The 13362-nt window shown below is 32.9% G+C and overlaps 1 protein-coding gene across 3 annotated transcripts in view; it reads left to right on the top strand.

Annotated features, from left to right (window-relative positions):
- LOC131852948 (CHH-like protein) overlaps nucleotides 1–10831 on the top strand; it is a 77861-nt gene extending 67030 nt beyond the window's left edge. For 2 of the 3 annotated variants that reach the window (XM_059203703.1, XM_059203702.1), the window contains exons 2-4: nucleotides 7139–7362; nucleotides 7868–7988; nucleotides 9297–10831. In XM_059203703.1, the coding sequence (XP_059059686.1) occupies nucleotides 7139–7362; nucleotides 7868–7988 (345 nt within the window). In that variant the 3' untranslated portion in view covers nucleotides 9297–10831. The remainder of the gene's footprint in view (nucleotides 1–7138; nucleotides 7363–7867; nucleotides 7989–9296) is intronic. The other variant, XM_059203704.1, reaches the window with a different exon arrangement.
- Nucleotides 10832–13362: the final 2531 nt, after the last annotated feature.

Raw genomic sequence — 13362 nt, 5'->3', positions numbered from 1 at the left:
ACTAAGGATCGTACAGCTACATAAAATTTCCCACCGCCACGAGCGTGCCAACTTCCCCAAAGAGCGATCAAATGACGTCAGTAGCGCGTCATTTTCAGCATCTCTAACTCCTAGTTGACCCAGTTGTTCAATTAATTGTCATTGGTGAGCGCGCAGTCATCACGCGACTCTACTACGCACTGTAGCTAATTAATTGACTATGCAGATTGTCATAAGAATGTGTCTGACATTGATTGGGAGTAACTATGTGCGGGTAAGTTCTTTTTTTTTTAATTGAAATGAAAGTGTTTATGTTTGTGAGGGGTTAAGGTTAATTTCAACTAGTTTTATTATAATATTATTTCACTTTTGACCGTTCAAATTCTTCTTTCGCTAAGTCTAGAAAATAATTAGCTTATATTAATTTAATAAGCTTTAAATTTGAAGCAAGCATACAATTTAAATGTATGCTTGATTCAAATTCAATTAATTTTACATTGGTATTTGCTCCAGATATACTGCTGTGCAGTTTTGGGGCTTGATAATTATATTTTGTTATTCGTAATATTTTTATGCAAATACATAAATAAAATAAAAATCAAGTGAAGGGATTATAAAATATTAAATAAGTTATTTACTACCTACGCCTACTTAAATGTTAATAAGAATTACATTTATTCTATTATAAAAGAGGAAAATTATTAGTAGGTACATACTACTCGTTAGATACATAAATTCTGATGTTATGTTGATCAGAAATTCAAGTTTAAAATCAATCTGTTTATATTGAAACAATGTGCGATACTGAAAGAAAGGCCAACTGTTATTTAATGAAACATTAAATGCACTTTGATTGGCTGTATTAGTTTGCGACAGTACCACAACTATTCTGGATCTCTTTCTTTTATTCTGTGCACTCAGCTTTTTGCTAAGGAGAATAAAAAAAATTCAGATCCCAGATAGTCTTACGACAGTTAGTTACATCCTATTACATTGTGATGCTTATCATATACATATACACTCACTCCAGTAGACTGGGATGTCATGCCTTTTATCTAGTAATTTTACTGCCTTATGTTAATACGTCAAACGTGAATGAAAGTTTAATATATATTTTTTTCAACATAATTTACGTTGTCATATTTCATACGTAACATACACCTCAACTAGATGCTAATCTATTCAGTTCTCTGTCTCTTCTATGGAGGGCTGATGGAGCTGACGGATGATGGAACGCTATATCGCAATTTAGCGTTAAGGCTGTTCATTGCTGTCACTATATTTTCCTCGATTTTTATACGCTTATTATTTTTTTAATATACTTATTGAATGAACTATATTTTCTGTGATAGGAACAATAAAGATCTTTCGTTTTATTTTATAGCATGCATTGAGCAGTGTTTTATATTTACGTTATTATTATTATTATTACCTATTTTCTTAAGACAGATATGTAGATATGTAAACTATTGCTAAACTCACGGTCTTACATACAGTATCCTATGGAAATAAGGAGGAAATGAGATGAGAGATGAGAGCACAAAAGCGAATTTGTCACTAAGGCCGCTACTACAGTGAGGTCACACGAAGGTTGAACGCGCACAGTCCTCAACAATGCCCACCGATCGCTGCCCTGATAGTTGTTTGTCTCTGGATTCATTTGCATGCCTGGTACATTATTGTTTTGTATATTACTGTTATTGAGATTGTCGGGGCCCAGTAGTTTACTACTCTGAATTACGCCTGAGAGAGGGTGAATTCAAATCTGGCCGACACAAAAAAACCCAGCGAAGGAAACATTGATAATCAAATTAAGAATAAAAATCCGCGAGACGGCGGTAGGATCGTCTCCTGCCGCTTTGGATTCATAGAGTGCCCTAAGACATAAAAATAGTAAACCCTCGGTTCCAGGGGCTTTGAATGAATTTTACTAATCTTTTTTTAGATTTTTAGTAATACTATCGTATTATTAATTTTATACCGATATAAATGTGGGCATGTCAAATGCTGCGTTGACCATCAACAATTGACAATGCCTCTTACTACCTCATCTGAAAAACTGTAGTGGCAGTAAGTGTTTGTAAATAACTGGTGGACATATTAAATCTATACTACTGCAATGACACTGAAGAATTCGAAAGTGCTAATCTCTTAAGTTAGATAACAGTTTGATTTAAAAATCTCTTTTAAAATTGCATGGACAAATTATTCAGATAAATTCAGGCTATTTTACATAAATAGGATTATTATTATATATTATTTTGGTTAATAAAGACAAAATTATAAAGAAACACTATACGAAAACATAGCAGTATAAATAAATTCACGCATTTTGGAATAGTCCAAATCATAATTCATCTTTAATATCGACCAAATTGGAACTCTACCATTGAAATTATTACATAGTAATTTATAGCATATAATTTCCGTAACAAACCAAATTATTTCAAAATTATTAATTATTCTCGTGTTCAGCAGTAGGTCGCAATTAAGTGTAGGACAGTCTGTTATTTAGACAACATTAATAACTCGGTTCAATAGAATATTCGATCGCAATATACGGATCAGTGTCGCAACGATTACGCTGCGTGCTTAATCGGCGTCCAGGATTGCCAGATAACTCTTGTTTTACCCCTTAATTTTGACTAAAATCCCTCTAATACTGAGTTTTCGAAGAAAAGTTTCTCTAAGAATTAATATTTTTTTACGTTTCAGTCTTGTGTTCCCTGTGTTGTTTTTATTAGTCAGTATTCTTGTTTTCTTAGTGTATCCTACGAAAAATCCACTTAAATTTTCTTTATAAATTCCCTCTAAAATTGTATTTCTTCTAATTTCTCCTTATTGCCACAAAATACCTTAAATTTGGAGAGTTTCCCCCCATCTGGCATCACTGTCGGCGTCCGGCCACGCGGTACGTTCACTAGAGACCGCCATCAGCCAACTGGCAGCATTTATCACGATTTTAATGTCCACTGGGTGTTGCCCGACCGGATTAATGTGCGCCGCCCGCCCGCCATAAAGTGTAAAGTGAGTGGACAACGATTAACTTAAGTGGCCTGCCGTAAAGTGTAAATATAGTGCCGTGATTAACTAGCCGCGGACCACCTTCGCTATGCTTTTGAGGTTATTGGACAGTTATCATTAAAATGTAATCTTGTTTTAATAACTTAACTGGTTATAATGCGCCGGTACAGATTAAATTCGCGCTCCATTATAGACTAGTCGCAGTTCGAGCATAAACAATGAGATTAATGTGTTGCCATGATGATGGAAACACTTCCTGACTCGAGTATATATAGACAACCTGTTTTTTGTGGAGTTTGTCGTAAAGCGGTTGTTTTGTTCGCTCTGTTGCGATAACGAGATAAGTAACGCGTCCCAGGGCTCCGCTTTCAGCTTTATAATAAAGCTATAATGCAGTCTGTTCGGTTTCGCGAAGACTAATGAGCACAATCTCGGAGTAGTTTATTGTTTAACTTACAGAGAAACGAGAAAGTGTATTCGTTCTACAATCTGATTAAAATATACCTACAATATGTGGGTATATGAGTAATATTATAATACGTGTTGTACTGCACATTAACACAACGTTCCTTCACAACGCACTCACGCGCACTCCCGGTGCATAATAATTACGGTGGACAGGCTAGACAGCTCGGCTACCAGCCACCCAACGCGAAGATAAAATACATTCGGTCTAGGATACTCACGAGTTTCTTATGCAAAAAGAACACGACCGCGAATAATTGATCCTTCGTGCCGGATGTTTCATTATATTGAAACATGGTCTTCAATTTATCCAACAACGATGTCTGTTATAAATTTAATGGAGTTGATATAATTTTAAACAGATTGCCTGCGATTACCGTCTAGGAATAAACGTAAAATAAATAACGTTGCAAATAGTACAGTAAATAAATACACAACGGTTTCTCGAAGTCCATTTATTAAAATGTACTTACATTTCAATGGAAACGTTTACATTCACTGACTCCTTACCATAAACATATCGAATTTATTTTGTTTACAAAACTTCAGAAAGCCTTTTGAGCCGACACCCAGTTTAATAAGAATCGCCTTTCTCCCACTTTTGTTGGGTAAAGTATAGTTGGAGGTGTCTTGTTGAATTGGCTGATGAATACAGACAAAATGGCACCTCGGCGTGCATTCAGTTCACATTTAATGCAGTTGTCGCTAAATGAGGCACAAAGCGACTCAGCAGTAGATTTTTTTATTATTTTTGAAAACCAACAGCGAAACTAAGTAATAAAAGCAGTATGTGAAGTTTAGAATAAGATTTTTACACGATTATGACATTTTAGTATTCCAACACTATCTATAGGTCCAATTATATAAGACTAGCTGTGCCCGCAGTTTGTGAAAAAAGTGTAGTGTGCCCGACAAAAATCTTTTGAGAATAAATGTGTGAGAAAAATTGTCAGTCCTCCGGGTGGCCCCTGAGAATGGGGGTCCTGGGTACGGGCCCCGCGTGCCCTTATGGTAAAGATGGTATTGCCTTTATGTTATTCTGATATATTAGTTATATTACTGTAATGATTCATCAAAATCTGTTCTGTAGTTTTTGCGTGAAAGAGTCACAAAAATCCATCCATACTCACAAACTTTCGCGTTTATAACATTAATAAGATTTACAAATTTAGAATAATATTTTTAATTTGTTTCCTATATGAAAGCGAGATTATAGCTGAATTATTTTTTCTTTATTAACATAGTATTGTTGTTCGTCTTAGGTACATTATACTACTATTACGAGCTTCGATACATAAATCCAATTACTTCATACAACACAAAGGTCAAATGTCACTATGATATATTGTTCATTCACTAGAACTCTCGCACACTGTTTGCAACTAAGGTGTGTCTTAAATAATTTGTAGTTCAATATAGTTAAATGTTTCTACATACTTGCCTCTCGCGTATAAAATAATGTATTTAAATACACTTTACATTAATGGTACAACTACCTTTATCGCCTATTTAAGCCGCCAACCAGCTTGCTTTGTACCTACTGTTTTTTTGTTGAAGGGAAGAATAAGAAGATAAGTCAGTGAAATCACAGGATAAAAGAAATTACATCTTAGTTCTCCGGAATGATAACGCATGGTATCTCGAGCTTCACAAATTAACATGATATCCGTAGTACTACTCATGTATCATATAGACATATAGGGACAGATAAGATAATATTACTTACGACGATTACCAATTACCATATCTTATGGATGGAATGGTACACTCGCCTGCACTAACAGTTTACGCTGGCGGGGCATCAGTGGACTATGATAAAATGAGCATGAGGTCAGGTCAATTAGCCATTATGGTTTCCAGGGGAACCACGTGGAGGTCAACCTGATATGGTACACTGCTAGCACTGGGGTTATTAGTCCACATTACTAACAATCCCCTTCCCCCCTACCAATTACCATCAAGGGGTCGTAAGTTTGTTTGCTATTCCAGGTACTGGAGTCAGACCAACACCCTACAGGGATCCTGAGTCGGTAGGGTAGATACTTAATAGGAGAGAATAATGGCAAAGAATTAGAGTAAACAGAGTCGACATTTACCTTCTGTGATACTGCGTGTGTCACACTGGTTACACACACAATATCTCCTGTGATGCTACGGGAGTTCTAGCTTTTTATGATTAGATATTGTTTTAAATAAAATATGTAGGTATATAATAATAACTGTGACTCGGTATGCAACCATTGTTTTTGTGGCAGTGTCTTGTAGAGTTATGCAAGGATATTCCTAATTATCAGTCATCATACTAATAGTCTGAGTTGTAAGTAACGATAATTAGTGCGGGTGTTAGATATAATATAGCTACCAGTACTTTGTAATTGCGTACGCTCATGCTGGAATATTATTCATGGAAATATTTTGCTCTAAAATGCGTATTCTTTGAAATAATCAGGCTACATTATTTTCACGTGCAAATCTAGATCTATGAACTACTTCCGTTGCCTATACATACTTAATAACCTTTTTATATGTACTTTATTGTAGACACAGGAAAAGTACAGTGATACGATAAATGTAATGTACAAGGGCGAGCTTATCTGTAAAAAGAGAATTTTTCCAGCAAACCTAGCTTCTTACATTGATACCTATATATAACTAACAAATAGGTAAACAAAGAAACTATATTCACCAAACTTTTAGTAATTATGTTATAATAAAAAGTTTTTTTTAATATATCTCGTTTTAATTTATAAAATTATGGCACAAACCCTTAAAAATATTTTTCTATGCATATAGTACCTACCTTTCAAATGATGCAGGGTTCCTCCTAGGCCAAAAACCAGGTAGAATACTCATGAAATAGATAACACTATCACCAAGAAACAAATTGGAAATCTGAAAATAAATTCTACATTTATTTTCATAAAAAATAGATCACTAGAGAAAAAAAAATAGTAAATTTGTTTTAAATTTATTTCCAATTTTTGATCGAAAACATAAATATATTTAGTGGCTATGACAGTACTAATATTATTTATATCATGTTTTTCTGTCGCAGTAGAAAGGCAGAGAAGTGAATGGTAAAATCAGTGGAGGCTATGTATGTACATAATACATATATTGTAGAGTAATATTTACAGATATTGAATATAAAATGTTACAAATAATAATAAGACTACAACACAACGTTACAGTACGTTCAGATACCTAAGTAATTCTGTCCTAATTGATAGGTCTGTTATTTTCGTGACTAAATCGTAACTAGGCAACGGTGTTGCCGCGCGCTGTCAGTACGTTCGCCGTAATTGTTTAGTTTATATATACCTACGTACTTTGTTTCTACATTGTTACGATTTACGAGTAACCTTATATAAAACTCTTATATAAATTTCTTCTTCGTCTTTTAGAGTAATTAATATTTCTTCATTAAAACATCAATGCACAAATACACTTATAAAGGTGCACAAGGCGGACTTTACACTTTGTTGCATTTTCTCCCAGTCAACCATTGGGAAAGCAGAAATTCATGTGGGCGGTGCATTATCAAAAATTAAATATCAAATGTAAAAGAAAAGATAATTTTGAATCTGTTTACATATACCTATATATGAGATCATACTTGTAAACATATAATGTGAATAAATAAATTTATATTATATCCCGTTTGTTGCAGATGCATCTAAGCTCAGTGCAAGTGGTGTGCGCGGCTCTGGTGACGCTGGCGGTGGGCGCGGCGGCGGCGCCCCCGGCGGCGGCGCCGCACCACGTCGCGAGGCGCTCCTTTTTCAACCTACAGTGCAAAGGCGTTTACGACGCAGCCATATTCGCCCGCCTTGACAGAATCTGCGACGACTGTTACAACCTCTTTAGGGAGCCACAACTCTATACTCTATGCAGGTTGGTTGCGTTTCTTATATTTTATTTAATCTGTGGCGTTTTTCAGGCGGGAAGTATAGAGAAAGTATTAAGGTATTCGGATTCTTAAAAAAATGTTCGTATATTACAAAATATACCTACGTTCATCTTTAGTATTTAAATAGGAATATTGATAATATCAACTACTTATTACAGCATCTTAATTTCAAAGGTATCTTTCAATATCAACAGAGATCATTAGATATTTAGAAATCAAGTTCTATAATGTACATATATGTACATAGTCCTAAATACCTGTACATTTAATGCCAAATGTGTACATTTTTTCCATCAACCAAAACAGTACCATTTTTTTTGTTTATAAACTTGCTTAGTATAGAACAGGTAGATCTTAACAGTTTGTACAAAATGTGGGTACGTTAATTTTCTTGCATTTGGTAAAGGTAAAACTTCATCTCGTCTGAAACGCCTATATTTTTTTTATTAACGACTCCTATGATTGAATGTTTGTTGATTGTTGGGGCAGGCAAGATTGCTTTACGACAGACTACTTCAAAGGGTGCGTCGAGGTGTTGCAAGAGACGGATCAGCTAGAACTATTCAAGACTTATATAAAACAATTACACGGGGCCGATCCAGGGATTTAGGTACTTCGGTTTGATTTTTTTTTGTTTGACACTTATGCCTGTTTTTCTGACGCTTGGATTTATTACTCTGGGGGTTTTTAATGCTTATACAATTTATATTTCTAAGGCTATAAAGGTATCGGCATTTCTTTTATTTTTCAGCACTCTAACCTTTAAGTTAGTATTATCTACCAATATGTATTTAACTAAGAATTATGTTTACATTATAAATAACAGCATGTACTACTTACGAATGCGCTTTGTAATACTTAAGGGTTTTAAATAACTTTCTGCTAGATTTCTTATGCCAACTTTAAAAATAGGTATATAAAGTTATAAATTTTGAAATCGTTGAAGTTTGCTTCTTTAAGAAGAAAGACAACTTCATTGAAAAACAAAAGTTATAGTTCTAAATAATCAAATAATTAACAGCATGGAATATTTTAAGCACATCTAGATTTTCTTCACATTTCTCCACCTATTTCCTACTTTACTGCAACATTTAATTCTTACCACTCTATAATCTCTGCTCTAGATACATAGTATGCATGTTTTATTATAAGTTCCACCTAACATCTACATAACCGTGCTAAGCCACGTGTTAGTTCACAGATGAGCAACTTTGAAAATAATTTTAACAGTGGCAACCCTCACCTGTAGACATGAACAGCATCGTAAATATATATAATATCTGTGGTACTCATCACGTGATGCTATGCACAACATGGTACCCTGTGTCCTTTCTTTCAAACTTCACGCTCTATCTCATTCTTCAAATGCAAACACAACATTGCAAGTAACAAGCAGCTAGAACCAAGTTAAAAATAATTATATATTAATAATTAGGCAAAGATCCATATACAAATGATTATCATTATTATTATTATACAAAGTCAATAATAATAATCATTTGTATTCAAAACTATATAATAGTATATCTCTTAGAAGGAACGGAGAGTATTGCCTCCTCGCAATATATACAGGTCGAGCTGCATAGATCTATGCGCCTACAGAGCAGGACGGAGTCATTAATCTGTCGTAATGATTTTCAACACTTTGTTTAAACTACCCCACAATCTTCGTACAAATGATGCAATTGTCATACGCATGATTGCATAAAAATCATTGACTCTTGCGTTACTAAACATGCCTGATTGTTTGGTATGTGTGATAGTTTACAAAGAAGATTTGGAAGTCTTTGTTTAACCATACTGAAACGATTAATAAATAACTTATTATAAAATTAGGCAATTGATTGTAGATTAATCTATCCAATTATAAGTTATATTTTTTTCCCCTACACCTCTAATTTGAATATTCTTTTTTCAGGGCAAAATGCTTTACTACACCCTATTTCAAGGGTTGCATGGAGTCTTTGTACCTCTACGACGAGGAGGAACAGATAGATCAAATGATCGACTTCGTCGGGAAACGCTAATGCATACAGCCAGCCCATTTCGCGCCAACTCTTGACACACGACGCCATCTTGGTATAACCCAACCAAGTGAAAACGCCACCACAGTATAATAACAACGTATTATTGCAACGGTAAACACAACTGCACCGCTTTGCCAACAAAAAGCATAAACAAATGTCAAGTTCCTCCAGTTGACGTTTGCTTGCTATCCTCAACGTATTCTAGTCTTCGAAGCGACATAAATTAATTTATGTTTGCAACTAATTGTAATGTTATTATTAATGTGTATACAATTTTAAGGACTTTATTAGTGTATTTTAAAAAAATATACATTTTGTGTTATTAGATACGTGTCGTAAGCTCGACATATGAGTGTATATTACATTATACGTAAACTGTTTATTGGTACACCTCCTAGATATTAAAAATATAAATGGAGAGGCAGATATATTGTTCTGGTTCGATGCTGGTCATCTATACGTGTTTCAAGATGCCTGCCTTTCATTATTGTCAATATAACTCCGACTGACTTTGTCAATTTCAATGGTCATTGCATTCCAATCACAGTATTTATAAATGACATACGCTTCTTTTGTTCTAAATTTTCTCTTCTATCTTATTGTTTGCATTATTGAGTATTATGTACAGTATGAGTTATAATTATTTAATATAAGGCTAACTGTAGTTAGAAACTTGTAAATCACATAAGTGGCTTATACTTTACCGTCTATAAATCCAATTAGGTTATATTTTTAATACATTGCAACTGTGTTTATGTCAATCAGTGGACGTCCATGGGCTGGTGATGGAAGCATCGAGAGCGACACGATGATGATGATGGTGACGACCACAGTTTATGTCTGTAATTTATTTTCTACATTAATTTATATTAGTACCTAGTAACAATTTTAGACATGATTTTTATAATTTAAAATTTAGGCCATGCCTTGTTACAATTACAACTTAAAGAACATGTAAGTTTGATCGTATACTGTATATTGATTTAATTTAACTAGTTTATAAGTATTTAAAAAGATTTATTTTTATATGCATCCAATCTATTTATTGTTTGTTACTTGGAAATGTTTATAGTCAGAAATTACCAGTGATTATGGACTCTACTCGCATATCAGATTTGTATGTATAAGTTGCGGTTTATACTTATTTAACGGTTTAATTATATCTGCAGACAGCTTTCTCTGTATCAGAATCTCACATTTAGTTTTTAGCGTTTCTTACATCACAATTTTAATAAACAAACATACCATAGAGTCTATTATATATATTTTTAATGGTGCCAATAGTGTCAAAGTGACACTTGATGTATTAGATATTGTATAATGCTTTTGAATTTGTAGAAAAATGAATATTGTTGTGTAAATTGAGATTAGTAAAATATTAACCTATTTGTATACATTTTTTTAAAAACAGCTAAGAAACGCTACGGGTTACATGAAATAAATGTTTCATTTTAAAAATCCAACTTGTATTTTTTTTTATTGCTATCCTTTCCTGCCAGCAAATGAGAAAAGCTTTAAACAAATAGATCCTTCGCTTGCCTATATTTCTATGAACCTATTGAAATGCCCGAAAATTCTCGGATTAAATTCACATGTAAGAGCCGATACAAAGAATAATTTTGTACTCCACTGAATATTTTCGACTGCACATGATTTAAAAGTAGCTGCTTAATTTTTTTTACTAATTCCAATAATAACAAATCCAAAATCATTTATTCATGTAGGTCATTTCAGCCGCTTATGAACGTTAGTTTTTGTACTAATATTTTTTCCCGACCATATATTTGTTGTGTCGATCATATGTTCAATTACCTATAATTCGCCGATCAGGAATTATATGTATAGTGATAACATATATATATATATGTATGTAAATAAATGACTTTTGTTTTCTAAAACTTTATTTTGCGAAACAAAACAATGTTTGTGCAATCATAGAGAATGACGGTAAGACTAACATACAAACCTCATAAGAGGATTTATAAAACATAAGAGGAACTTACAAACCCAATATAACATTGGGCTAAAGTTAATAAAATAACATGAAATGGTTTCCATATTGAACAGTGATTATATCAAGGGGCTTATTACACTATCACATCCATATTGTTAGTATTATAACAATGTTTCATCGTCCCAGTACTGGACTCCTTATGAGAGGATTTATAAAATATAAGAAAATTACAAACCCAATCTAACATTGAGCTAAAGTTAATAAAATAACAATAAAATTGTTTCCACATTGACCAGTGTTTACATCGAGGGGCTTATTACACTATCATATCTAAATGTATTTTAAAGGCGAAAAATAATAATGATATACTAAGATGATATTGAATTAAAAGTATGCTCCAGTTATTAAAGATTAATTCATTTTATTAATATTATAAACGCGAAAATTTGTGAGTGTGGACGGATGGATGGATGAATGTGCGTTACACTTTCACGCAAAAACTACTGAATGGATTTTATTGGTACTTTATAATAGTACTCATACATATATCATACATTAGAATAACACAGGCTATAAATATCACGCGGGTGGAAACCTCCGGCACAGCTAGTTTCTTATATGGATATATTTGTGTCAGTGTTACTATGAAACCAAACCAAAATATCTTTACCCATTTATGTCTATTGTAGACACTAATGATAATTCAAATTTACAGTCTACATACTATGTGATAGTGTAATACCCCTTAATGTAATAAGTAATTAAGCCAAGAGAACAAATCTAAATCTTAATACAAATGTTATATGACATAAAATAAAATAAGTGGCAGAACATGCCACGTCGTGATGCGTTTTTTTAAATTCAGGTATACTACGTCATTTCCTAATGTCTAATATAATTAAAATATGCTTTAAATTACTTTTAAGAATGAAGTATATCACTAAATTTTTGTTGCGTTATGCTCTATTAAAAACAAATACTTTGATATTTTGAGTTTAATACACATCTTACTAATATTATAAACATGAAAGTTTGTGGGTATGGATGGATGGATGTTTGTTACTCTTTCGATTTTGTTTTACAATACATAGCTTATACATGAGAATAATACATAGACTATATACATTCTCATATAATTTGACGAGTGTGAACCGCGGGCACAGCCGCAGTAAATCTTGTGAATTTTAATCTCCAATTTCTGGTACCTTAGTTTTAGTTACCTTTCAAATTCATAATGTTACTAAGGTTACTGAAATAATTTTTCAAGTAATTCAACAGATTTAATGATATTCCTCATTCTTATGCTCCGAATTTTAATATTAGAAGCAAATAAATTTTAGATTCTCATACAAACAGTCTTATAACAATCACACAATACTAAAACATGTTTATTAGTTCTCATTTAAACAATAAATTTAGTATCTCGAATAAGTCCGGATTAACTGAACTTATATAGATTTATATAATAACTACAATATATAATCTGACACGCTTAATGCAATACTGCATTAACTCAAATATTACAAATTTATTAAACTAGATTTTAGTATTAAAACATTAGGGTCGATTTCTCAAAATTTATTGTTTTCGATTTAATGCAGTATTGTATTAAGAGTGCGACATACAGATATAAAAAGAAATCAATTTAATTGTAATTGCCATAGTTATCATAGTTCTCGCGCTAACATTTCTCATTACACCATACATTAACTCTATGGAAATTCTATTACATATTAATCTTAGAATACGGTAAAAATCATGGTTTTAAGTGAATAGTATAGTTTAATACAAAAATTCAAATTTTCGTACGTTTAATATTGTAAAACTTGTATAAACCTGACACACTAAGAATTATGAATAAAAATTCTAAAAATTAAATTGACAATGAACGTAAACGTAACGAACGTAACGCCCAAAATAGATATACGAAGCTTAGTCCTTCTACTATTCCATTTAAACCCAGTTTTAGGGATCCAAGGTCTTCACATACATTTATGCTAGTT

Source organism: Achroia grisella, unplaced genomic scaffold (assembly GCF_030625045.1).
Source record: "Achroia grisella isolate CSIRO2021 unplaced genomic scaffold, CSIRO_AGI_Agris_v1 utg869, whole genome shotgun sequence".
Lineage (NCBI taxonomy): Eukaryota > Metazoa > Arthropoda > Insecta > Lepidoptera > Pyralidae > Achroia > Achroia grisella.
The sequence above is the reverse complement of the archived record's forward strand: the minus strand, read 5'-3'. Positions and strand labels throughout refer to the sequence as shown.